The sequence below is a fragment of the Penicillium roqueforti genome (genome assembly GCF_015533775.1).
Source record: "Penicillium roqueforti strain LCP96 04111 chromosome Unknown scaffold_18, whole genome shotgun sequence".
NCBI classification, from domain to species: Eukaryota; Fungi; Ascomycota; class Eurotiomycetes; order Eurotiales; family Aspergillaceae; genus Penicillium; species Penicillium roqueforti.
In genome coordinates, this window is record NW_024067582.1 from 386,956 (window position 1) to 412,939 (window position 25,984).

The 25,984-nt window shown below is 49.3% G+C and overlaps 10 protein-coding genes across 10 annotated transcripts; 6 read left to right on the forward strand and 4 right to left on the reverse strand.

The window, feature by feature from the left end:
• Positions 1 to 809: 809 nt before the first annotated feature.
• Positions 810 to 2,413, forward strand: LCP9604111_6744 (copper fist DNA-binding domain-containing protein; the record flags this gene model as incomplete). Its single annotated transcript, XM_039074699.1, has 2 exons — positions 810 to 885; positions 942 to 2,413. The coding sequence occupies 2 exons, from the start codon at positions 810 to 812 to the stop codon at positions 2,411 to 2,413; spliced, it is 1,548 nt and encodes a 515-aa protein (XP_038927383.1).
• Positions 2,414 to 5,231: 2,818 nt separating this feature from the next.
• LCP9604111_6745 (transcriptional regulator family TF) lies at positions 5,232 to 7,923 on the forward strand (the record flags this gene model as incomplete). The annotated part of the gene is made up of 9 exons (XM_039074700.1): positions 5,232 to 5,281; positions 5,333 to 5,696; positions 5,763 to 5,970; positions 6,024 to 6,055; positions 6,111 to 7,422; positions 7,526 to 7,596; positions 7,681 to 7,736; positions 7,805 to 7,823; positions 7,903 to 7,923. 9 exons carry the CDS (start codon positions 5,232 to 5,234, stop codon positions 7,921 to 7,923), a joined length of 2,133 nt encoding a protein of 710 aa, XP_038927384.1.
• A 112-nt stretch (positions 7,924 to 8,035) lies between these two features.
• Positions 8,036 to 9,217, reverse strand: LCP9604111_6746 (uncharacterized protein; the record flags this gene model as incomplete). Its single annotated transcript, XM_039074701.1, has 5 exons — positions 8,036 to 8,337; positions 8,388 to 8,461; positions 8,515 to 8,759; positions 8,828 to 9,075; positions 9,142 to 9,217. The coding sequence occupies 5 exons, from the start codon at positions 9,215 to 9,217 to the stop codon at positions 8,036 to 8,038; spliced, it is 945 nt and encodes a 314-aa protein (XP_038927385.1).
• Positions 9,218 to 11,483: 2,266 nt separating this feature from the next.
• Positions 11,484 to 12,430, reverse strand: LCP9604111_6747 (SDR family NAD(P)-dependent oxidoreductase; the record flags this gene model as incomplete). Its single annotated transcript, XM_039074702.1, has 2 exons — positions 11,484 to 11,650; positions 11,722 to 12,430. 2 exons carry the CDS (start codon positions 12,428 to 12,430, stop codon positions 11,484 to 11,486), a joined length of 876 nt encoding a protein of 291 aa, XP_038927386.1.
• A 632-nt stretch (positions 12,431 to 13,062) lies between these two features.
• Positions 13,063 to 13,999, forward strand: LCP9604111_6748 (transcriptional regulator family TF; the record flags this gene model as incomplete). The annotated part of the gene is made up of 3 exons (XM_039074703.1): positions 13,063 to 13,393; positions 13,498 to 13,814; positions 13,868 to 13,999. 3 exons carry the CDS (start codon positions 13,063 to 13,065, stop codon positions 13,997 to 13,999), a joined length of 780 nt encoding a protein of 259 aa, XP_038927387.1.
• Positions 14,000 to 14,819: 820 nt separating this feature from the next.
• LCP9604111_6749 (endonuclease/exonuclease/phosphatase family protein) lies at positions 14,820 to 15,848 on the forward strand (the record flags this gene model as incomplete). The annotated part of the gene is made up of 1 exon (XM_039074704.1): positions 14,820 to 15,848. One exon carries the CDS (start codon positions 14,820 to 14,822, stop codon positions 15,846 to 15,848), a length of 1,029 nt encoding a protein of 342 aa, XP_038927388.1.
• Positions 15,849 to 16,426: 578 nt separating this feature from the next.
• Positions 16,427 to 18,301, reverse strand: LCP9604111_6750 (putative alanine aminotransferase; the record flags this gene model as incomplete). The annotated part of the gene is made up of 3 exons (XM_039074706.1): positions 16,427 to 16,681; positions 16,736 to 17,982; positions 18,169 to 18,301. 3 exons carry the CDS (start codon positions 18,299 to 18,301, stop codon positions 16,427 to 16,429), a joined length of 1,635 nt encoding a protein of 544 aa, XP_038927389.1.
• Positions 18,302 to 18,887: 586 nt separating this feature from the next.
• LCP9604111_6751 (proteasome regulatory particle lid subunit RPN7) lies at positions 18,888 to 20,497 on the reverse strand (the record flags this gene model as incomplete). Its single annotated transcript, XM_039074707.1, has 3 exons — positions 18,888 to 19,080; positions 19,137 to 19,963; positions 20,033 to 20,497. 3 exons carry the CDS (start codon positions 20,495 to 20,497, stop codon positions 18,888 to 18,890), a joined length of 1,485 nt encoding a protein of 494 aa, XP_038927390.1.
• A 1,427-nt stretch (positions 20,498 to 21,924) lies between these two features.
• Positions 21,925 to 23,718, forward strand: LCP9604111_6752 (putative MFS phospholipid transporter (Git1); the record flags this gene model as incomplete). Its single annotated transcript, XM_039074708.1, has 6 exons — positions 21,925 to 22,098; positions 22,178 to 22,776; positions 22,826 to 22,844; positions 22,909 to 23,219; positions 23,282 to 23,552; positions 23,605 to 23,718. The coding sequence occupies 6 exons, from the start codon at positions 21,925 to 21,927 to the stop codon at positions 23,716 to 23,718; spliced, it is 1,488 nt and encodes a 495-aa protein (XP_038927391.1).
• Positions 23,719 to 24,819: 1,101 nt separating this feature from the next.
• On the forward strand, positions 24,820 to 25,783 carry LCP9604111_6753 (PEX11 family protein; the record flags this gene model as incomplete). Its single annotated transcript, XM_039074709.1, has 3 exons — positions 24,820 to 24,886; positions 25,077 to 25,554; positions 25,612 to 25,783. The coding sequence occupies 3 exons, from the start codon at positions 24,820 to 24,822 to the stop codon at positions 25,781 to 25,783; spliced, it is 717 nt and encodes a 238-aa protein (XP_038927392.1).
• Positions 25,784 to 25,984: the final 201 nt, after the last annotated feature.

Here is a 25,984-nt window from a genome sequence, read left to right on the forward strand (position 1 = left end):
GTCCAGAAGGATTCAGGTCAAAGAACCGAAGAAGCATCTGTTGTGTGATATGGAGTAATAGTACAGTTAATTTACCACCTGTTAGCCCATTCTATATCAGCATGTACAACCATTACATTCAAAACCAGTAAATAAACGCAGGAAAAGCAGTAAAAGCAGTAAAAACCAAGTAAAAGTACAATACCAGTCGTCTCTATACATGTCAGTATGGCCCCCCACAAAGACCAGTAGCGCAGCGAAAATCCTCGTTCCATACCATCCCGTTATTAACGGCTGCTGCCCGCCTCCCTTCCCTTCCTCTTTTCTCTTCCTCATTGCGTGTCCAACGTCTTCTTTTATCGAACGCTTTTCATCTTGGCCGCCACTACCGGTACTTGGTGTCCTGTCTAACGGCCGGCGCCAAACGGTGCGTAGGCTTGGTCCCCCCCTCTCTCTCCCTCTCTCTTACTCTCCGATCCCTGACCACCCCCCCTCCCTCTCTCTACCTCGCGCCTGAGATACCCTTTGGATTTTCGATTTCTTTTTGTTTTCTGTTCCAATCGAAGACAGTGCGGTGGCTCTCAGCGGCATTCTACACTGCTAGTCCGGCGTTCTGTGAACACCGCGCATTGGGACCTTCGACTATACGATTATACCCTTTTGTTCATTTTGTTCTACTCGGCCCGGCCCTCTCGAAGGAGCCGCTGCCAATCGCCTTGACGGCTTGATACCTCGGTCTCTTCAACCGATCTCTTTTATTTCCAAACTTTTATTTTCTCCGGTATCCCTCGCGAATCATCGCATGTGTACCTCCCAGTAACACCGCAGCGATGCTCATCGATGGTGAAAAGTATGCTTGTGAGGCTTGCGTCCGGGGTCACCGAGTCAGCAGCTGTCACCATAGTGGTATGCCAATCTGACGCTATCTCAACCTTGTGTATATATGCTAATCCCCCCTTTAGACCGCCAATTGACCCACATCAACAAAAAAGGCCGCCCAGTCTCTCAATGTACTCACTGCCGCGGCCTACGCAAGTCTCGGACAACCCACACCCAGTGTGATTGCGGCGAAAAGAAGAAGAAGGAAGACTGCCATACTGGCATTTCCCATGGTCGCTGTGGCTGCTGTCATGGCCAGCGCTGCATTTGTGCACTCAAAAAAGAACACCTAGATACTGTGCCTGAAACCAGTCTTGCCTTCCCTCCACCCCCGCTTACAATTGAAACCCCACGGAAACCGCCTCTTACGTCTACCAAATCTGAATCGACGCTCACGATTTTCCGCGACGGTCATCATAAACCTGCCCACAAGCATAATGACATGGCTCACAAATGTGGATTGCCTTATACGATCCCGCGATCGCATTCCGTCCACCACCCAACCGACTTACCCCGTCGCTCGGTGGATCATTTGCCGCTAGGCCAGTCGACCTTTATTAAGGATCCTTTCACCCTATCCGAATTTCCTACCTCACAACACACGTCGCGAAATGGTTCTCCCAACAGCGCGCATCTTTCGGGCGCCGAAGACGATTTGAAACCTGCCCCTCTCGATCACTCGTACCTCGACAACTTCGTTACACCAGCACCTCCCGCTCCATCATTAGACCGATCCCATGATGCGCTGTCGAACCCGATATCTGCCCCTGCAACCATGGACAAATTTCCCCTGGAGCAGATTGTCACCAGTGTTCCTCCACTTGACGTCTCCTCTTTCGCCTCCTTCCCGACCACGAGCAGCAATTCTCCGATCACCTGCATGGCATTCCAAGAATCTTACCCAGAATGTTCCTTCACTTCGCCAGATTCCGATATGCCCCTAGGGTCTGCTGGCATCGGTGCTCCCTCGGTCGACTGGTCAAGTTTCCCTCTATACTCCGACGTGCCTGGCACCACCAGTACGCAAGCTCCTTCATATGCCAGCTTCGATTACACCGCGTACTCCTCGGGTCTTCCACCGCCATCATCATCCGGAGACAATTCGGAAACTGACGAGTTTGGGACGCTTCCAGGCTTGGGTCATGCTAGCAATGACATGCACGATCTGCACAGCGTGAGCGAAACGTCTGACATGGACCATCTCCGCATCAGCTCTGCATCCTCGTTGATTGGTCTACCTCAGACGCATCTCCTGGCATCCAACGAGCTGGACTCGATCAACATCGATGACTTTCTTAAGTCGACTAATGAGTCCACTGCTGCGCTGGAGCACCAGCTGCAAGTCAGCATGAGCGTGGAGTCAAAACCTGTCTCTGCGCAGGATATCTACACCATGTCGCAGATACCAGCGTACAAGCCCATGACGTCGGCCCCGATTACCAGCGCTCCCTCGCCGCCGCCGCCGGACTCCGTTCCTATCTGGTCTAGCGGTCTTTTTGATGCTAGTTCCACCCCGCCCATGGACGACAACTTCTTCCAACAATCCTGGGTCTAGTAAGAAACAGTGGTTGATGATGATCCTTGCTTATATTATATTCCCCCTATGGTTCTTCTGTCCCGGGGCTTGCTCTCTCGCGGCAATATACCACCACCTCCACACCGTCTTCATGACTATGATGAGAGATGATGATAAATGCCTGATTTGTCTTGTTCCATTAGCCAGTCTAGATTCCTTCCTTGATAGCCATCCAATCTAGAGGGGTTTGCGATTTGGAGACATGCACGTGCTTGTACATTCTTTGGCTTTTGCTTCCGTACATGCGCTTTTTTTTTGCTCCTTGCTTGCTTTTCGCTGGTGTATAGAATTTCTTTCTCATTTGTTCTCTTCTTACATGTATAATGACTCGAGTGATTCTTCTTTATTCACTCGCCCCCGGACAACGATACCCAATGCATGCACAGTGCGGATCACAAACCCTGGGATTCGCCTGTGGATGTATGCACCCGATATTTTATTATATAGGGCAACACAGGACGGTAGCTGAGATACCTCCCCAAGCCGATGATATCACTAATCACCAATTACCTATCAACTAGGTAAATAGTTTAATACCAAATAAACTACTTTGTGAATTCAGCTTCAAAAAATACTAGTAGTAACGATCGATGGAAAGAGGATCCCGGCCAGGCAGCGGGGATGTAGCGGTGAGAAAACCTGAGCTACGCCCAGTGACACTCAGCTGCCTCATCGGCAAATTGACTCGTGGATTGGTCAGGTCGTACGGAGTATACGGAGTATACGGAGTATTTTAGGCCCTAGAGGTTGCCCTCTTGCCCTAAGTACCCAATGATCCAGTTGTAACGCGATCCCTTACTCCGAGACTCTCCCCGCCATTCTAAAACAGTCGAACAACATCTATGTATATCGCACAACTATTTAACACTAATAAGCAATAAATTATTTCTCTACAATATACATATATACTACATCACACTACTCTACCCTAAATAGAAACGAACAGTTCCACGCTTTGTATGTACACTCCCCGCCTAGCTATATATCTATCCAACGCAACCACGGACATACTTGCATAATATACTTTGTACATACCGTGCAACATGGAACCGGGAAACCCCCTATCGGCGCTACCCCATGGCTAAGCATTAGCCAAGACGACGCAAGTCAGGGCTTGGGGCAAGGTAAGTGTGACATTCGTCCGAGGATGCGGTCTGCAGTGTGACTACTGTATGCTGCACCTCTGCTGTGCGAGTAGAATCGGTTGGACCCGGTAATACAGATAGCCGGTTACCGAATATGTACATACAACATAGCGTGAGGTGTATGTGAGTGGATTTGCTTATGCGCCTTGCATATGTGTGGGCCTTGGGTTGAGGATGTACAACAGGGAAGGCATTATGGATCTGGAGAGATAGAGCTGGATTACTTCTGAGGTCATAGGTTCTACTGGAGCAGCCGGGGTATGTGTGTATGTTACTATACGTACCGGATTTTCCCTGCCAGGTAGGGCTTTCCTATTTGATCTGCGGCCGCTTTTATGAGTACTCAGGCTCAGGCTCACTGAGTAGATGTCAGCACGGACTCAGATCAGTGATCATGCTCAGTTCAGTCACGTGTAGAATGACTGATGCTCAGCCCACTGCAGACTATACCCAGAAGGGATTAGCCCCCATAAGGTCGTTTATACTATGATACATAGTTAGTTCGTTGATAGTATCGCTGCTGCCCTCAATGTTTGGACCACTACATCTTATTAAGGAGATACGTCATGACGAAAAGGCGTAGGACGGAGTGGAGAACCCCATCCGGTTCATGATATTGCTTTCATCTTTTTTTCTAATTCAGAGCGTCTCGAGCTCAAGATCTCAGATATAATCTATTTTCTGTTACGAGGATAAGTATGGAGTTGGCGCGGTGCTTAGTTCAGACATCGAGCTCGAGTGAATATTCGCTTGGCAAAGCTGAAATGTGTACGTATGGTGACCCTACGGACATCAGTCCAGATATATAAACAAATGCCATGGACGATAATGATAAGTAGGCCGATCCATTCGTCCTGACGTAGTCGGTAGTACTCCGTACAGTTGGGTTCATCCGCGGAGTACTCCGTACCTACTGCCTGACGACTGCACTGCTTTTCTGGGTTGTCCCGCGGAACTCCGAAGGATTGGCCTGGGGGCCTTGAGTCCTCAATTGATCCGGGCCCACCGCAGCGATAAGTAGGTATAGACCGTATAGTAGCCGGATCAAAGTATTTCTCACTCTATATAATACATAACGGCTACTGAGATCAGACTCGGCCACCAAGAGCTTGGAATTTACTCAATGTAGGGCTCTTATGGTTTTTAATGCTGAATATTATTGTCTTGTAGTGGTAAAAGCCGCATCATCGGAAACAATTCCCGAGGTGTCCATACGGACGAGCAAGATGATTGATCAACTTGGCTCATTGTTATATATATTGCATGTTCCCCCCCAAAATGACAATCATACCTCTGAACTACAACACGTGTTAAATATCCTAGGATCACGTGCATACATATCTGTCGACCAGTCTACTTGTATCTAATACAGTAACACACAATGAACTCCTGAGGCTATTCCTACATTTAGCTACTTGATTGCCTGGTTCAGAAACATGAACTCCGACTCATCGCTTATCAACCAGCAAACGGGTCTGCTGACTAAGACCGACCCAACGGGCCGTTTGCGTGGGTGGGTGGGTTTTTAGAGAGACCTAGTCGAGATACGACACTCACGCGACCTATCCCACGCGAGTCTCCATTCCTTTGGAACCTCAACGGCTCCAGTGGCCCTGCGATTCAGTCCGGTTAAATATCTCGATCTATAAACTATGCAAGGTGCTCGTGGATTCCTCTCTTGCGCTTCTTGCCGGCAACGGAAGTAAGTGCGGGGCCTATCGTCAATGAAGTCAACTCACCAATTTCTGGTTAGACTGAAATGTGATCGGAAGGAGCCGTGCGGTAATTGTGCCACGAGAGGTGTTGACTGCGTTTATGCCACTGTATTACGAAGCCGGAACTCTGCTCACACAAGACATGGAAACCAGCATCTCTCTGCGCGTATTCGCCAATTAGAGCATCTTGTCGGTACAAGCGTTGCTCCAGGGTCGCCGATTCAAGATGCTGTTGATCCATCGAATATTCAGGAATTGGGGTTCGCCGTTGAAAGCCGTGAGCAAGTTGCATCTGACCAAGCACAGTCGAATGATATCGAGGTCAAGCCCGGCCACATGATATCAAACAGCGGTCAGGTGGTGTATGTCTCCGGCATTCACTGGGCAGCGATTTGCAACGAAGTAAAGAACTAAGTCAAAGTCCTAGGAGGCTTTACAATAGGAGCTCATCGTAGTAACAATATCTAGGTTGCAAGCATTAGAGAGCATATCGATCGAGACCACTCGGCAGAACCTTTGGATTTTCCAGGTCAAATCCAACATGAGGGGGGGCCAATGCTCCTCGAGGGGACACACCCTAGCTCGGATCTAGCGGCAGTACTATGTGAAATCCCCCCGAGGGATGTGGCTGACAGACTGGTATCTCGTTACATCAATTCGAATGAGCCGTCTGCTGGTACGAATTTCTTCCCCACTAAACTTGAAGTTACTAACGAACTGCGAATGCAGTGATCATTCATAAGCCCACTTTTGGACAAGAGGTACCTTCATTTTGGTATGAGTATCGTCAGCCTGTGAAAGTAACTCTATCTGCAGTATGCCCGTTTCTGGCTTGAACCCCACAACTTCTCCGCCCCGTGGCTGAGTCTTCTTTTCGGTATCATGTCCATGGGGGTATTCTTCTACGTACGATCACAAGATGACCTTCCGAACGGGTTAGGCAGTCCGCGCAATGCCATGGATGTTTTTCAACGGTGTTCCACGGAATGTCTCATCATATCCAAATATTCTACTATTCCTACAGCCCACACTATGGAAGCGCTGCTGCTCAACATCCAAAACGAGTATGTTCGACGTCGAGATGCTCACTTGGGCGTATGGGTTCTTTGTGGCATTGCTACCAGGCTGGCGATGCGGATGGGATATCATCGAGACCCAGAGCACTACTCACAGATTTCTACCTTCAATGGTGAGATGCGACGTCGTGTCTGGGCGATAATTTTACAACTTGATGCCTTGACTTCATGTCAGCTTGGATTGCCTTCCATGATACAAGAATCACAGTGTGATACTCAGCTTCCACACAACCTCATCGACGAAGATTTTGATGCAGACACGATGCGACTGCCACCCTCGCGGCCCCATACCGAGCTAACGCCTGTATCTTACACGATTGCAAAAGCTCAACTTCTGTCCGTATTCCGAACTATTTTCAACGAGGTTTGCCTCGGTCGGGTCGAGGGATATGAGGAGATCATGGCTCTTGATAAACGCTTGCTCGCCGTGCAGAGCTCCATCCCACCCCGTTTTCGCATGACTTCGTCCGAAGCATCCGTCACAACGCCTTCTCATTTACTAATTCGGCGTTACAATATTGAACTGCTTTTCCAGAAAGCCCGGTGCTTTTTGCATCGTCACCATATGACAAAGGCTTACCAAGACCCCAAATTCAGTTATTCGCGATCCTCTTGCATCGACGCGGCAATGTCCATCCTTTCACACCAGATGAACATTTTCAAAGAAGTCCACCCTGGTGGTCTTCTTTATCGAGACAAATGGTTTATCTCTTCTCTTGAGCAGCATGACTTCTTACTTGCATCCATGATCGTCTGTCTTGAACTTGGCTCCCGTGGTTCCGAAGGCTATGCGCCTTCCAGTTCATACGACCGTAATCTTGGGAATTATCGCTCGGAGGAGCTGATTGAAGCCCTCAAAAACTCCCGTCAATTTTGGGCAGAATTCAAAGCGAGTTCCACTGAAGCCCAATTCGGCCTGGATCTTATTTCAGCTATGCTACAGAGAGTTTGCACATCCCAAGAATCTCAGGAAAGTTCCCTTGAGGACTTTCAATCGCTTGGGGACCTTCAAAATCCTATCTTCTCGTACGATCCTTCGTTCTTGCAGGAAGGTATGTTCTTCCCATTTCATCCCGTTGAGTCTTCTATATCGGCAATCCGTAGTCGGATTTCTTTGTCACAAAACATGACGTCTCACAGCCCTCCTTCTAGTAGAAATCTCGCCGCAAAACTCATATCTGGAAGGGATAGAAGCAATGCTCGCTACTCCTAATAATGTCGATTGGGTACGTCATGATATTCTCCTTTGCTAAGAGTCCCATTTTGCTCTACAAGCTCCAGTTGCACTTACCACCCTCCGCATCTATTAGGGCCTCTGGGAGACGTTTCTTCAACGCTCTCGTACCGCGTCAGATTCTCAACTTTCGTGAATCCTGGAACAACCTATGAGGAGTGAATCACTAGTCATTGACGAACAAGGAGACATTTGGCCAGCCATGCCGTAAGATTCAATGTAAGTGAAGTTGCGGTGTGCGCCCAACTTTATCACCTTTCCTGATTCATAGGCGGAATTGAGCTGATGATGCTGGCAGAAACTACGGGCCATAACCTAGCATGTTCGTACCAGTAATGCAACTTGAATTAATGACTAAAAATACTATATCCTAGTATGCCTCCCGTGACAAATGAAACTCAGATGAGTACCTAAGCACTAGTGGCCCACTGTCACACCAAGCGCTTGATCAGATCCTCACTTTGTTGCCAAAGCTTTTTGTTGGTCTTCGAATCATTGATCCAATTTGCTGCTCGGGAGTCCAATTTACCCACCGGAACGAAATACTGACCTTGTCCCATAATCGGCGCCTTCGGACTGGTGGCGCAGAAAAGAGAATTCAACGCCCCTTCTAGCGGGGTGCTACCAGCTGCAAATTTCATAAGAGTTCGCACGACGCTGCCAATGACGGTCGGATCATGCCGTTGAAGATTCGATCGGACAATACCCGGATGAAGCGAGTATGCGGTAACCCCTGTATATTGTTCAGCATGGGAGTTGTTCCTCAAGTCGATGGTAACCTACCCTGAGAACCGTAACGATCGTTCAACTCTTTCGCATCCCGGATACTCGCTTGCTTAGAGTGCCCATACCGTTGCCTTCTAGGATTTAGTAACAGAGCATGGGTTCATTCATCCAGGTGTGCACATACCACAGTTCCATCACTCCCTTCGTCTCGGTCATGTTTACGTCGTCCAGCAACAACGTCTTCGGACCGAAAAATGCTGCATCACTCGAGACATTGACAACGCGCACACGGTCGGAAGAGCCGGAAGAAGATGCAGTTTTCAAGAGAAGCGGCATCAGGGTTGATGTAAGGACATGAGGCGCCAGATAGTTAACCTGCCACTGTGTCTCGAATCCATCAACAGTAAGTTTGTATGGAACCGTCATGACCTGATGGGGCATTGATAGTTAGTGTCAGAACTGACATTCCGTGGCTTTCTTGAAAGGAGACCACCTACGCCAGCGTTGTTGATCAGAATGTCTAGGCGCGACTCTTCTGTCATGAAACGTAGTGCGGCTGCCCTGACAGATTTCAAGTCTTGCAGGTCCAGCTGAAGAAAACGGAGATCTAGCTGCTTCGTTACATTTGACTGCGACATCTGCCGGATAGCCTCTTGAACTCGCTCTTGGGAGCGGCCCGCAATGTAAACGCGCGCATTCTTGATAGCAAGCTGCTGCGCAGTTTCATACCCGATCCCAGAATTCCCTGAATGAAGGTCAGTGAGTATTCACCGTGTGGCCTCCCAGACAACACAATATAGAGAGAACTCACCTCCAGTAACAATCACGACATATCCACTCAAATCTGGAATGTCTTTTTCCGAAAATTTTGCGTCTCGGGAGTGCATTATTGAAGGATACAACGGATTGGGCAAATATGTGTATAGTATATTGTAGCGAAGTGCTTTTAATGAACCCAGCACACCAACTGCTATTTAAAGCGTCGAGGTAGGGCACGGAAGATCATCGGTGGCTCGTCCGCGGAGCGGGTCTTGCCCCGTGGAGTGGGTACTAGAGTGGGTCTTGGTCCGCGGAGACATTTCGGCGATGAATTAATCCGCTCCCATGACCGGTATCTCTCCACTGCTTCGGTCTTCTAGACACAACGCCCGGCATTATTACAGGCAATGTCGGCGTTAACAGCATTTAAGTGCGAGTGGACAAGTCGCGAGCCCAGCCCAAGCCATTTAGCCTTTTAATGCATGGCTGGCCTAGACTTTGGAAGCGATAGAGAGTGAAAGTTCCCACCTGCAACTGCCTGGGCCTGTAATATTCCACCACAATAATCGTTTACAGGAGCTATGGGCTCTAGTATCAGGCTACTAGCTCTATGGCCGCTTTGTCTGCTGACCATGTCTCAGTTGCCAGTACTTCCATCCACTAGCCAAGATCCCCGGTCCATTCCTCTGGGGTCTCTCCAGTCTCCCAATTCCCTATCACCAATACTGTAAGGAAGGAAATCTCATCCATGCTCTTATGCTCTTATGTTATCCAATCCCTCCCAATGAGGTCCACTTTAGCTTTCCAGAGAACTACGGGAGGATTTACAGCGTTGGTAGCAAGCTTCTTTAGGAGCCTGGTTACTATAGTCCCATTGACACGGCTCTCAAGACTCCTATCCTCCTTAATGTCATTGATAACGATATTCATAAGACCCGTCGAGCCGCTCTAAGCCCCTTCTTCTCACGCTGGTCTATCCCCAGCCTTAAGAAAGTCATCTGGGCTAAGGCCGATAAGATGTGCAGCATGATCCAGTATTCCTTGTACAGCCACCAGGGGGAGTCCTTTCGCGCCCTGACTGTTGATATTATCACGGATTATAGCTACAGTAGATGTTGGAATCAGCTCGACAAACCGGACTTTTTTTGCCAGATACCAAGAGGCTATCCGAGCCATTCAAATGATATTTGTCTGGTTCCAGACGTTCCCATTTCTGGTCGTCATCTTCAATATAGCCCCAGAGTGGCTTTGTAACCGACTGTTAGACAGCCTCAGAAAGTGGGACGATGGTTTGGCTGCCATGCACAGTTTGCTCCATCAACAAAGGACGGACATCATCGATGTGACCATCGTGGCTATCTGGCTTCTGCCAAGGCAGTAACCACGCCAAAGGATACTTATATTCGGTCAATCAATTTCCAATTCAGGCTCTGTGCTCCTAGGAGTGTTTCAACTACTAGCCCCATTATACTGTTGCATTTTATTGAGGTGGGTATTACTTAACCTCTCAGCAGTTCGTGGAATAGTTATATGATTATGTAATACTCACTGAACAAGTCAGGCTGCTCAGGGGCGTGCTCAATTCTACTTAGTGATCAAAAAGCGGCAAGGGGTGAGCATTGAAACGGAAAGGGAAAGCTAGGAGTTGCTAGACATTACCCGGTATGTACGGAGTATGTTTTTTTGTCTTCGAATGCTTACCGCTTCTTTGTATTGTGTCACAGTACAACATAGTTACATGTCAGATTGAGGTATAATCTGTATACTATTGCGTTCAATGACAATCCCTTTGTTGAGATCAGATGCAGCTGACTAGTACTAGTTTATCACTAGACCATTCAAGCTCGGTCTTAGTTGCTAAGCATTTACCAAGCAATAGAACACCTGACCGTGCATATTCTTTAATAAAGTAAACAAGTTTGCCTTATTGTTAGTTGCACATCAGGTCGTCATCAATTACTTCTGTCATGAGTCTTAGTCTGTTACCTCGTTGTCTGGTATTCTCCTTTTAGGGTTGTAGTGGGTCCGTGTATATATATCTTGCCTACCATCGGAGCTCATCGTAATTGTTGTAGTTACTACTATGAGCATAAGCTAGTCGTCTAGCAGCCCTTAACCTGTAACACCACTACTACTTATTCTGCACCCGCCCAGCACTGTTTAGTCATCCTCCAGTCTTGTTGCCGGCCCTTACCTTAACTTTAACTAACGATTGTTCCTGTCAGCTTTATTGAAAGCCTTGTCCCATACACATGAAGAATTGGTTTTTGAACTCCGAGGACTAGAATCAGATTTCTGTCGATGAGAACCAATCAACATCGCCTCCTTTATCAAAATTTGTGGCTATGAACTTGGTTGCACATCTCTCGAACTCGTCAGACAACAGAACTTCAACTACATGTTCACACCATTCAGAGAGACCCTTAGCAGGAATGATGTCCGGATCTCCTCCGCCCGACCTATGAGTTCATCCACATCCCAGTTTGCCCAGGTCAACTTGTTCCTCAAAAATGCAGCTTCATCCGACGCAAGCCACACAACAAAGTGTCCAGGCAACTCCACTGCAAGGTGTGTTAGCATGACTCTGCAGTCCATCTGTCTTCCTGATGGCTTGGAAAACAAAGGTACTCACCCGTGTCTGGCCCTACGGGGATGTTCGGGTTGATCTCAGTGCCAACGATGCCTGGATGGAAGCTCGCGACGTGAATGTCCGGGTGCTCGGAAGCATAGTAGTCGACCATCTTCAGCGCCGCTCCCTTCGTGGCCGCGTAGCTCCATACTCCTGGCACTTCCGGGAGAGGAGCCCAGTGACTGATAGAAGATGCCGTGTACAAGAACTTTGCGCCAGGGGCGGCCAATGGGGTAAACGCATTCAAGGCGTGGAAAGTGCCCATGGTGTTGATCTCGAAAGTGCGCCGGAGTTCAGCCTCTGGGTAGCCAATTACCGGGCCCTCTTTCGGAAGCATACCAGCGTTACTGACGAATATGTCAATGTTGCTGCCGACCTTTTTCACAATCGCACCCAAAGCTGCATTGACAGAAGCGAGGTCGGTGATGTCGCCTGTCTGCATGACGACCTGAGTCGAGGGGTTAGCTTCAGTGATCGCCTGCCCTGCAGTGTAGAGACGGTCGATCCTGCGCCCGATAATGGAAACTGATTTGGCACCGGCCTGGGCGAAGGCGATGGCGGCCGCCTTTCCAATTCCTGTGCCTCCACCCGTGATTACAACGTTTTTCCCAGCCATCGAAAGCTCCGGGCGTGTGGGTGAGATGGCCGGGTAAGTATCATTGTGCCAAGTCTTGGTGAATGACACAAAACTTTTCATAGGAGGAGAGACCATAATGAATACTGGATATGCAGCGGAGCAGTGAATAGGGAGACTCTCTTGAAGATGGTCACCCCTCTATGCGGCTGGTCACTTCTTTATATAAGTACCTTGAATGATTGATTGCTAAGCTATTCATTACCCGCTTGCTTCCGTAGAAGTTGTTTGAGATTAGAACGAATGCAATTTTTCTCCTTGGCTGTTGCTACGGACATTTCCTGGCTTCGAAGCAACGGCAAGTAGTGGGGGATGCCTTATCTGGAAAGAGCAAGTCTTGGCAAGGTCATTCAGTGCTTACAAAGCTTGCATATCTACTTATAGGCAAGTGTAAGAAGTTCTGGTAGGTGATTTACTAACAAGGAAAAGGTCAATCTATCAATGAGATTGTTTGTGCTATGAGCGATGATCGATGTAGGAATAAGGCACGCTAGTAGAGTGGGCACGTGGCACTATTCCTTATCGGGAAGGAGCAAGTCTTGGCAAGGTCCTTCATTGCTGACAAATGACGCATACCTCCACGTTGGTTCAGCTCCGAGGTTCGTCCTGCAACGTCCGGTCATGGCTTTAAGGTTTACACGCTTTTGCATCTCATCAACTCATGGTGGAATTCATAGTGGCTCTCGTTCAGACGCTGAACCACGACCACAATGTCCCGCACAAGAAGTGAAATCCAGTTCATCCATTCATCCAAACCCGGAGTACCTGAGGTAGCGTCGGCTGAAATGCGACGACGAGTTCACTCACATGCAGCCCGATCGGCACATGCCAAGACGAGGCGACAGAGAGTCATTGAGTACCATGCAATCAAAACTATCAGTGGCTCGGAAGACGAAAGCCTGCCATTCTCCACAGCGGCCGCCGAGATAGCGATATCCGTCATCACAAGCCCTCTGGGCTTCCTGGGGTCTCACCGGAGAGATCCCTTCGCAAGTTTTGCCAGGAGCCTAAATTCGAATGAAGATTTTCTCTTAGACTACTGTAAGTAGGGCTTTATCACGTCAGAAGAAGTCGATGTATCTCGCAAGTCCGCTACTTCTCACGGACCTTCTAAGAAGCAGATTATGATGACTAACCTAGCGCAGACATGGCAAATGTTGTACCGTGTTCAACTTCGCAACGTAGCCAGATTAGCCATCCGGAAAGCTGTACACAGCACCTAAACAAACACTTCGTGCAACTTGCTGCTACCAATGCTAGCTCTTTGAATGGTCTCTTTCTTGTGTCATGTCGCCATCTATCACAATATCTACCACATAATGGGCCATACTTTGTTCAACTTGCCCTTCAGTACAAAATCGCGTGTGTGCGGTCACTAAGGGAGGCTATATCATCTTCAGAGATACACTCTCCGATTAGTGATTCGACCCTTGCGTTACCCCTATTCCTAGCACATGACGAGGTAATTATGACTGCATCTCTTGGTTTACCTAACATACCGCTAACAAATCATAGATCCTGGTTGGTGATGGCCCTTCGACTAAGATACATGTACAGGGCGCAATCCAGATGGCCAGGCATAACAGAGCATTAGATAAGACCGACTGTAGTGCGTTTCCTTATGACCTCATTCAGAGAGACATGTAGACTAGAAATACCCCTTGTACAACCCGCTACATCACTTCACTAGCTACTCACGAAATTATGGAACCATACGTTAGGCCGTTCAAAAAGAAATAAGCTTCAGATATTCTTGGCCTGAAAGATGTATATGTTTGAGAGTTCATGTATCTTCTAGTATAGCCCGCGTGTTACGACCCCTGCAACGGCCAGCTAATGGATGGACTGTTTAAACAACGATGGGAGTTCGGAGGGAGCATGTGTTAGTCCTATGTCACGTGTATTTCGGATACCCCAAGAATGCTCTTGCTGTCAATACTAGAGTCAGGGAACGCGTGCGGAGTAACCAATATCGACTGACGTATTCCAGTTGCCGTCCACCTGGCCCGGATCCGCATGTTCGACGTCAATACATCACATCCCGAGGAGACCTCCGCGCATGGGCCGACTTAAGATTGATCTGTCCTAATTAGGTTAGACCACTGTGCCATTAGGGATTCCAACATCATGAAAATCATCATTAATCTATACATACATGTGGTTATATTACAACATCCATGTAGACACACGTCACTCCTGGTCAGCCTGAGGCTTAATGCTTAACTAATGTTGGGTGACCGGAAGGCGGTCACCCATGTGGGTTCAGATCATCAGATAGTTCCGCTCCCTCTTCCTCTCTCTCTCCCTCTTGTCCATCACATCTTAGTCGAATATACACTAGTTGTTTTCCCCTTTTCAGGCACAACGTAGTTAGACGCCATTAACTAATCATAAGACTGACCACACCTTCCAAGGTGAACCTCAAGGCACCCTCGGGAGTACCTAGACAGTCAGCCTCATTCTCACCATGGATATTTACGTACGTGTTAGGTCAAGCATAATGTCCTGGAAAAATGACACACCCCTCCCAGCCGACGTGCCAGATCCAAAATTCCAGTCCTGGCACCAGTTCGATCCCAACTCCCAGCAGTGGGATCCAGTGGATGCAAATGAAGATGCAGAGTCACAGCGCGCCGAGGATACATCATCCGATATGGTGCTCTTGACCTGGAATATTGACGCATTATCCGATGGGACACAAGAACGCGTCACAGAAATTCTCACATTCATTACTCACCTGGAATCCAAAGTGGACATCATATTTCTCCAAGAAGTTTCGCAGCGGGGCTTGCGACTGATTTTGAGCGATGAGCGCATTCGCGGATCGTGGTTCTCAAGCGCGCACGAGAACACCCCATGCAGAAACTCGTTCACGACAATGACCTTGGTATCCAAGACGCGCTTTGGATCGCGACACGGCTCGGAGACGAGCAGGTTTGCTCTAGGGCCTGTTTGGAGGGTGGCGTTCCCTAGCCACTTTGGAAGAGATGCACTATTTTGTGATCTGTTCGTCCCTTCACCTACAGACGCTTCTTCTACTACCCGGGTACGATTTGCAAACGTCCATCTGGATTCTCTGGCTATCAAACCTTCCCACCGGCCCCGGCAACTCGCTATTGTTTCCTCTTTTTTGCGTAGTGCAGGCCGTGGGCTGGTTGCTGGTGACTTCAACCCGGTTCTGGATGAAGATGCCGTCCTCGTGGAGACCAATGGTCTTACAGATGCCTGGACAGCTCTTCGTCCTGGGGAACCAGGTTACACATGGGGAGCGGATGGGAAGCAGCGATTTCCGCCAAATCGGATGGACAAAGTCGCGCTGCTCGGTCTCAAAGCACGTAAAATTGAGATACTCGAGGCTCAACAAGTGGGCGAGTTGGATGGACAAGAGCACACTCAAAGTGACACGGATATCCTCGAGTCCCAGCAGACTCAGCCCGAAGTAACACTCTGGAGCGACCACCATGCTTTGCTTTGCTCTTTTGGACTCGGAGAGTGAACGGTAATATTTGCTGAACCTGATAATTGCATTATCAACAAAATGGAATTCGACACTTCCTGCCACAATTCTTTTTTCTAATACTCTTCTCTCATTCGTCTAGTTATCTCTTAGCCAACTAGAAATCAGGACCAGGAAAGATACAAGAACTTGTTATGAATCAATGAATCAATTTTCAGAATACGTTTCTGTAAAACGTAACCCACGATATGCAGTACCCATATCAAATAGAGCGAACGATGCAAATGTCCCCCAAGGGAAATGTATACCACTATTCAAAATGCGATGCACAGACGCCAGAAAGAGTACCCAAAAACGAGTATGGAAAATAGCAAGCCCAATGGAGTCAGTAGTCTATGAGGTATCGGGGGCGAGCCGATTCCAGATCCATATCCAAATTCAAATATTCAAAACATTGCGTCGTAGAGGCCACACATGTATGGATGCCAAAAACCCATTTCGTATAGACGTGAAAAGAACCACGAACAAAGAGTAATATATGGTGCCAGCCAATCGCTCGAAGATCTCGATGGATGGGCATTTCAAATTTACATGGCTTTTTGTACATTAGTACATGTTCATCGGTACTTGTCCATGAACTCGGCGTGGAACTTGACGATGCGCTCAACCCAGTCGGTGCCAGGGGCAAGGAAGGTCGTGCGGAAGTGGAAAGTGTTCTCCTTCTGGCCGAAGCCCGAGCCAGGGACGACGCAAACACCCGTGGCGTCAAGCAGGGCCAAGCAGTAGAACTCATCAGCGGGACGGCCCTCGGCTTTGGCGGCTTCGATGGCCTTTGCGGGCAGGTGAATAGATGGGAAGAGGTACATGGCACCCTGTCGAGACGATTAGGAAATGCGTAAAAAATTGAATAACTCTAGAATACGTACCTGAGGCTCCTGGAGGTGGACGCCCTCCATGCGCTGGAAGGCGTTGTACAAGGAAAAGGCACGCTTGCGCAGACCTTCTGAGATATCGGTGTACTCCTGCTGGTAGAGCTCGAAGCTTGGATCACCCTCGATGGGAGGGTTGACCATGCATTCGAGAAGGCACTGTGCGGTGACCGGTGGGCACAGGCCAATGCTGACCAGCTTGTAGATCTGCTCCTGGACCAAGGGGTCGAAGCCAGCAAGCTCGAAGTAGCCACCGCGGTGGCCACACTCACCCACCATACCCTTGGAGATACTGTGCAACGAGACCAGCTCGATGTTGTCGTATTTGCCGGGCTGCTCCTGCTGGAGCTCGCGCAGTCGCTTCTTGAAGGAGATAAACTCACCCTTGAAAACGTTGGTTTGGTACACCTCATCAGCGATGACCACCAAGCTCTCCTCGGCAGCGACATCAAGGACATTCTTGATGTCCTCAGCGCTCAGAGAGGCACCAGTTGGGTTGCCCGGGTTGATCACGACAACGGCACGCACATCGGTCTTGGCGGCCTTGGCGTCCTCAATGGACTTGAGGATCGTGTTGACGTCAGTACCCCATGCCTTCTCCTCGTCGAGGAGGTAAGGAACGCAGCGGGCATTCAACAGCGTCAAGGTTGCGGTGTAAAGAGGGTATTGAGGGATGGGGACCAGGATACCGGTACTAGGAGTGTTGCAGATGACGTTTAAGATGGTGTTCACACCGGACGAGGCGCCCGAAGTCAAAAACAGGTCCTGGGGGTTTGCAGGGAAACCATCACGTTTCTCAATGAACTTGGCGACGCTATCCCGGATCCCCGCGGCACCCTGGCTGTGGCTGTAGGCGCCAACGCTCTGCACATTGGCCAAAAGAACCTGGGCTCGGTCGATCACATCCTGCTTATATCCAAATGACTTCTTGAGGACCTCGGCGTTCTCCAACAACAATGGGTTCTCGACGAGACTGAGGACCTGGCGGAAGAAGGTGATGGGCACCTGATCGAGCTGCTGAGGGTTTCCGATGTTGGCGAAGATGACGCTGTCAAATGGCAGGGACTTGTCGCCATCAATCAGACGCTGACGGTAGGTCTCAGCCTTGACGGCCAATTCACCGCGCACGGCGTACTTAGCATCCCTAACGTTCTGGTTGATGTTATCGACGTTCAGGCACTTAGGGGTCGGGGTGGACAGGTTGCGCTGCGCGCTATATGAGGCTGTCTGAGTCATGATGGACTCTGTTCGACCCGGAGGTTAGTGAGATTCAGAATAAGTAGACTAGTATCCCCGAAACTAAGAGGAGATCCAAGTATATAAAGGCCGCGGAGACAGAATCGGATACGGTCAAAACGAGTAATTATACCGCAGAACAACGGGTCAATACCGAAGGATTGCCGGAAACTCCATCTCGGGATCCAACGTACCTGAACTGGCAGAGACACCCCCCACAGCGGCACGTGCGGCCGGGCGATATAGGAGGCCATTATGCGGCCGGCTAGTCTGTGCCCGTAGCGGAAAGGCCCGCACGCTGGATGCGAGCTTATATTGCCAGGACATTTCGACGAATCGTCAATCAAGGATTAGATTGGTCAATTAAAAAAGTCCCTTTAGCACGAACCCCTGTCGTGATTGTCCGATTGCGATCGGGAGAAGAAGGGAGGAAAAAATGGCCTTGGCCATTTGGCGGTGAACCTGTGAGTCAGCATTTCTCCACATCCGGCGGATCACGATAAGGACGTTGAACTATTTAGAGTCAAGGAGACCACCTGGGCACGGAAGACGTGGCTACGGCGGTTATTTGGTCGATGATGAGAACTACCGCGTACGTTCATGCATGGTAACACGATCGATCGACGATAATTCTCCGAGGGAAAGTCAGGTCAGATGGTTGCCCGATGTCGACCCATTTTCCGTGCCCAGTGCGGGGGTTTAACCTTTGAAGGATCTAAAAGGATCTAACCGTGGACTTCTAGTCAAGGGACTGATCGTCTATGGATGTCATGCCATGGGTGGCATGTCATAGTCTACGGGGCCTGGGGTTGAGAACATGCGGCAACTAAGATTGTCTATTCGGGCATACATAGTTGATCATAGGTCGTGGTTGTGAGGCTTCGAATGCCTCCAAGTTTGTAAATGTACCACTTTAGCTTCGCTCACTTCCCCGAAGACGCACAGCCTGGCCGTACTTCTGGATTTTGGTAATCAAGGAGTCACCGTGCTTCACCACATCAGCATATTGCTTGTTCTTGTCATCTGGTCGATTCGTCTCAATGATACCATTGACACGATCGATGGTGCATGCAATGCGGTTGTTTGAAATAAATTTGGCAAGGTCCCTGTAGTTATGGTCAGCAAATGACTTGATATTTGAAGAAATTTAGGCAGCGCATACCGGTCCAAGTAGTCTACCGTCACACCGAAGTCGTTGGCCATACCACTCAACGCCACGACACGGTAGCTCTGGAGAAGCTGCTGGTAGGCGCGCAGTCGCATCTCACGAACAAACCAGGCCCGGTGCTCGTGTAGATACCGGTCTTGTGTCAGGAACTGATCCTCAACGGCCGCGAGTGCCACAAAGAACGAGCGGTAGTTGCCGTTGTAGAGACTGGTAACCAGGTTTGCGAGCGGTGCGAAATCAACAGGTACCTCAGCCTCTACTGGCACACCGGATCCCGTTGAGAAAGATGAGATGTTGACAGCGGTCTTGGCACCGGCGGGTGTGGGTAGTGACGCAGTTGCATCCTTCATCTCCTCATCCCGGGCACCTGGGCCTGAGGAGATTTCCCCACTCAAAGCAGCCAGCTGGTCCTCCCCAGAGCCAAGAATGGCCTTGATCTCTGGTGCATCTACTACCTTCGCCTTGAAATCCACACGCTTGAGGGACAAGGATCCCGCGAGCACTGAGTAAATCACTAGCGAAGAATAGCTGCAAAGTTCGTAGCTTGTGAAGGTAGACAGACTGTCGAGAAGGAGGGGAGCGGCAAGGCTGTAAGAGCGAATGGTGAGCAAATGCAACCCTTTGTATGCCTTGAGACGGTTTCTACGGTCCCAGTCTCCACCACTCTCCACCAAGGTCTCTGCTCGTTCAATGGTCTTGTTCACAAACAGAAGGTCGCCGAAGAAGAGTCCGATGCGGAGCATAGCCATTACCAGATCAATCTTGGTGCCCAGGAATCCGGTCTTTTCGAGGAGCGCTTCGTGGGATTCGACAGCTTTGTCCTATCGAAAATACTAGTGTCAGCCAACAAAACCAAGAAGCTTAGCAAAACATGGACGAAGAATTCTCACCTTATCTCCCACGCGAGCCCAGAACTCAGCTCGCTTCCCGCGCGCAGCTTGTACCTCAGTCTCCCCAGCAGCCTCTTCCGCATCGTCTTCCTCCTTCTGGAAGGTCTCCAGTTCTTTCTTGTTATCCTCTAGTAGAGACTGGTAGAGATTCTCGTCCCAAGGGAAATCGAACTTTAGCGGTGTTTTGCGAGACGCAAGAAGATTGGACGTGATGAGAGGCTTCGCTGAGCTTCCCCCATTGTGTGGGTGCTGTGTTACGCCTTCGCCGGAGTTGTTTAAGATGCCTTCAGTGGGATGGGCTAGATGCCGGTAGAAGGGGGCCATTTTGTTCTCCAAGATAACCTCTTGGAGCTTCTTCAATGAGCTCTGCTGGACAGCTGGCGCGCATGCTGGGTTGGAGAGATTGAAGACATGTTGGGCGATGGAGAGGTTGGGGAACTTGATGTACTGTGGATCAGACCCCATGGTGACGATGGGAAACTGGAGATGCTGACAGGATTCCCACAAGTGTTAAAAAACGATGCAATAGAGCAGGGGAAAGATGGCAGCTGGTGATGTCTGGGGATGAGATCAAGCCAAGGTGCATCACCGTAGCCCGAGCTCAGCTGGCGGAATGTTTCTCCGTGCCGAGCCTTCTTTAGCGTTCTCCCTTCGAACGTCTAAGATAATCTACGTTGGACTTGTGCTAGACCCCGGTCGCATCTATAGGCTTCAAATTATATTTGTCCCTTTATGCCAAAGAAATATTTCTACTCTTATACCTCACTTTTGAGAGAGATATATGTTTGTAATATATCTGACTTGTCTCAGCGTTATAGTACTCGCATCGGCTGAAGATTCAGACTGGAGATTCTAGGAATTCCATGTCTTAGCTTGGGCTAGAAGAAGGCAATTATAATTACAACTGCATGGTTTAACTATGTGTTTGTATTACGTTCAAGACTCAAGCCCGAGGATTTATGATATGGGGTGGTGATATACAACATAGGGCTGAACCGTTTTATGCCTAGAAATCATGGAAATCATGGAAACCCTTCGAAGCTCCATTGCCTGCTTGGTGAGCTTGAGCAAACAAAGGTTAGAGCATGTATCTCTCGCTGTTTTAGGAAATTGGATCCCAGCCTCAAAAACTTTTTCATGTGAGACTACTCCACACAAATAGGTAGCCACAATTCCACGGGGAACTATCAACGGACGTGCGCCGTAGAAAATGCACTCTTCTATCAACATCCACACCCTTGAGATAACTAACTGGTTTGCATATCTGATTCGAACAGGAAGCCGCGTGTTCACTTTGATACCGATATCAACTCATCGCCTTATGGTGAGTAGAACGTGCGGAGTGGCCGACTATGTTGTTGGATGCAACCTACCCCGACCGGTCACTCTAGACGGACACACGATTGGCTAGGGAATGGACCTTGATATTTATGGTGTCTATCATTGGCCTACAAATATATTACTTCTGAAATTCTCAAAGCTAAATGCTTAGAATGATCAAGCTCGGGGACCGGGTCCCACTGGGTCTCCGATACTTGGCTTAACGCGCGCGCTGCTACTCTGTGATAGGTACCCGGTACTTGTCCCCATGCGAGTTAGAGTGATGCTATTCCCGTTTCTTGTTTTTATTAATATATTTTTAATATTCTTTTGGATTGACAATCTTTTTTCCCCTCTAGGTAGGTGTCGCTCTCTTTTCTCTCTGCTTCTAATCTCTTCTTCCTCGGTTGAGAGAATAAGAACCCCTCGATCGACGCGGCTCTTGTTATTGTGATCGCGTGACAGTAAATATCGTTGGGCGCGTGCCAAATTTGCTATCCTTGCCTCCAGGGAAGCTCAAGCTCGCCGCGTAAACACAGCCAAAGTGCTCATTGCTATTCCTCACCCTTGCAATGGCCGAGGATCAGTCCTACTCCAAGGAGATGCCTGAGAAGGGCAGTGGTCCCCTCGAGGAGCAGCTTGTCGAGCTGCCGCCTCTTGACGAGACGAAGAAAGGGCGCTGGGAACGGAGTTGGCCCACTATTGCCTGTGGTGCTGGTCTCTTCTCTGACGGTTACTTGAACCAGGTATGTTATGTTTCGTCCTCGTGGATGCAGCCCCACAGCTTCAATGCTACTCGCTCTTTACTGACACACTTGGATCTAGGTCATTGGTCCCGTCGGTACTATGCTGCAACAGATTTACGGGGATGAATACACCAAATCGACGGCCCAACAGAATGTCTCTTCCATTGTTTTTGCCGGCACTGTGGTGGGTATGCTGATATTCGGATACACTAGTGATCACTGGTCACGCAAGTGGTCTTTGATGATCTCCACCATTATCCTCTTTGTCTTTGCAGCTCTCGGTGCTGGCTCCTATGGAGCTGGCGGCAGCCTGGGTGGCATGCTTGCTGCTTTGACGGCCTACCGTTTCTTCCTGGGAATTGGCATTGGCGGAGAATACCCTGCTGGGTCAGTCGGCGCCGCAGAGAACACCGGAGAGCTCAAGAGCGGCCATCGCAATCGCTGGTTTATCATGTTCACCAACTTTCAGATTGATTTCGGTTTCGTGGTTGCTGCTTTGGTGTCTATGATTCTCGTCCTGATCTTCACCGAGAAGCATCTGCATGCTTGCTGGCGTGTGGCACTGGGGCTGGGAGTAATCCCCCCTCTGAGTTTGATGTACCTTCGGCTGAAGATGAATGAGCCCGAGGAATTCAACCGGGAGCGCATGCACAAGTTTCCGACCTTGCTGATTATTAAGTGAGTACAACATTTTCCACTGCTTGGACTCGTTGACTAACGGGTTTAGATTCTATTGGAAGCGCTTGGTAACAACCCCCACCGACGTGTTGCCTTTGCAGACTTCAACCAACTAACTGATTGGATGTATAGGCCGTTGTTTCTATTATCTGGTTCCTCTACGACTTCTCTTCCTACAGCTTTGGTATCTATTCTTCAGCCTGGCTACAGATCATCTTAGGTGACAAGGCTCCCTTGTGGAAGAGCTTCGGTTGGACTACCGTGGTCAATTCTTTCTACATTCCAGGTTCCGCCCTTGGAGCCTTCGTGAGTGACTGGATTGGTCCTCGCTACACCCTTGCCCTTGGGGTTGGGCTCCAGGGTATCATTGGGTTCATCATGGCCGGATGCTACAAGTGGCTTGCAACCCCAGAAAACGTGGCAGCCTTTGTTGTCGTATTCGGGTAAGTTTACTAACAGAGTTGTTAGACGTTAGCGATTGCCAATGCTAATACTTTGAAACCAGAATCTTCTCTGCTCTCGGTGAAATGGGACCCGGGGACAACATCGGTCTCTGCGCCGCCAAGACCAGCGCGACTGCTATCCGTGGCCAGTACTATTCATATGCTGCTGCTATCGGGAAGGTCGGGGCTTTTGTGGGCACCTACGTGATTCCAGTTATACAAAAGAACGCACCCAATGCGACCCGCGCAGGCCAGGACCCGTTCTTCGTTTCCAGCTCACTGTGTATCTTGGCCGCTTTTATGGCCCTTTTCATGATGCCGCAGATTAACCAGGTATGAACTGTTGCAGATAGAGTACCTTGTTTATATGCTCACCTTTTCTCAGGACACCATTACTTTAGAGGATGCCAGGTTCCGCGACTATCTCGAGGCTAATGGCTACGATACCACGGAAATGGGCAACCATAACCGCCAGACCGACACCCGCGAACAACAGTAATCCGAGCCCTACCGCGCCCAACACATACCTGCTCACCCTTTTGGGCTGTTGTGTTTCAACCAGCCCTACTTAATCCCACACACTCCATCCATACGCGGCATCGCACAACCAGTAAACGAGATACCATTGACGAGACAGCGACTACCCGGCCCTTGCGACTTGAAATATCCCACCCACCCCTTGCCCTTGCGACACGACCCATGAATGTATGAGAGCAACGAGGGAATATCCTTTCTGATCTGCCAGTGATGCATTTCGCAAGACAGAAGCCGAACTCCTGACTTGTTTGACAAACAATCTAATTCAAGTTGGGGACTTCGATATTACCCACAAATAAAACGGCTCCACTATGTACCAGTCTTCGTTTTCTTTTTCTGCTACCGTGGTCCGGATCCTAAACTGTAAAACAGTCGCAGCCATTTTGATACTGTTGCTTCCTGGTATCCTCGTGTATTCCCGAAGACTTGCAACATGTGAAGGTACTTGGGAGATTGCTCTTTGTGTTCTGGCGTTTTACCCCGGACTTACTCTAGCTTTACTGCACGGTCCCCTTCCAATATTACTCCGATCTTGGATGCCTGTCGTCTCTCAAACCAGGGATGTAGCAAATAGCCCCTTCCACTCTCCCTTTGGCGATAGAGTAATGCTGACAACAACTACAACTATCGTTAAGATTACAATGCTAAAGGGATATATTCTGAAAGGGCTAAGATTGTGCCCGGATGCAATTGGAAGTAGTTTGGATTTGTATATAAGGTCCGAAGGTCGTCTTCAGCATAAAAGATAAAGATGAATGTCGGGAGAATGGGATGACGCAGGCTCATGTGAAAAATACCGAAGAATTTCAAGGTATTTCAAAGAATTGCATGATAAGTAGGGGCTAAAATGCCATGAATGTCGTATTAATAGTAAATACATTACATCCTACCTCCGGATCTTCCCCCACACACACGAGATCAGCCGAGGTCGGTCTTCCGGCCCCAGACGCCGGTCAATTACCGACTCCCTTTTCCCTTGTGAACTATCACATTTGATTCTTGACATCTTCATCCTCAGGTGTTCGAAGTTGCATTGTCTTCATTCTCATTGGCAACAGACAAAATGGTCGCTAACACTCTCATCTACCACCCTGCGCTGGCGCACTGGCTACGCTTCGTCGCGACAACCGGTACGTGATACATCCCCAGAGTCCAAAAAGCAACATCCCTTGCCTCTATCTGTGCACGAAAGAAAAGACGCCCACTTTGCATTACGGCTGCAGCAAAAACCCCATGTGGCGAGCATTCGGCCGAGAAGCTCAGCTGAGCTCTCCCCGTCCTCACCCGAGCACTCAAGCTAATAATCCATGCAACATGTAGCCGGCCGCGACAAGCTTCTCCGCACAATTCAATACTTCTCCCGCTTCTATGCGTGGTACCTATACCGGACAAACAAGCCGCAGTCCGCGATCGACCCCTACAATGCCGTGAAGAAGCAGTTCGGCACGACTCGCAAGATTATGCGTCTCGGCAAATTCCTCGAGCATCTCAAGGCTGCCGCCGTCGCTTTCGATAACAAGAACCCCGTCGACCCGGTCCTGCGCTACCTGGCCATCGGTCGCCAGCTCGGTTATGCCAGCTACCTGACTCTCGACGCCATCACAGTCATCGACGTGGTTGGCATTCGGAAGCTGCCTTCCGTTAAGCGGGTGCAGCAATCCGCCTACCGCTCTTGGGGCACTGGGCTGGCTTTCAGTGTTGTGGCTGGTGTCTACACTCTCATCCGTCTCCAGGCGAAGGAGAAGACTATTGACCGCAAGGAGGGCGAGGGTGTTGTTGAGGCTAAGAAGATTGAGAAGTATGGGTTTCTTATTACCAGAATGAAAAATGGATGGCATGCTAATAATCTGATTAGGGAGCGCTCTGCTGCTCGGATACAGCTCATCTCCGATGTTTGCGATCTGGCTGCGCCCTTGTCTGCCGTTGGTATCGTTAACCTCGACGATGGCATCGTCGGTATCGCAGGTACCGTCAGCAGTTTGATCGGTGTTTGGTCCCAGTGGCGCAAAACCGCTGGACCTGTCTAAGCGGTGTATAGTTGGTCCGTGATGAAGTGGGATGTTGGTGACCCTCTACTGGAGTGATGGTGATTTTGGAGTCCCAGGCCTGGCTGTTGGCTTAGGAGGAACGAGACAAGGAGGTATTCTTATTACGCACCCTATATCCTGATGGTTGTTTCTCGGCTGGGAACAGTCTTACATTTCTTTCATTCCAGGGGAATGTCTTCA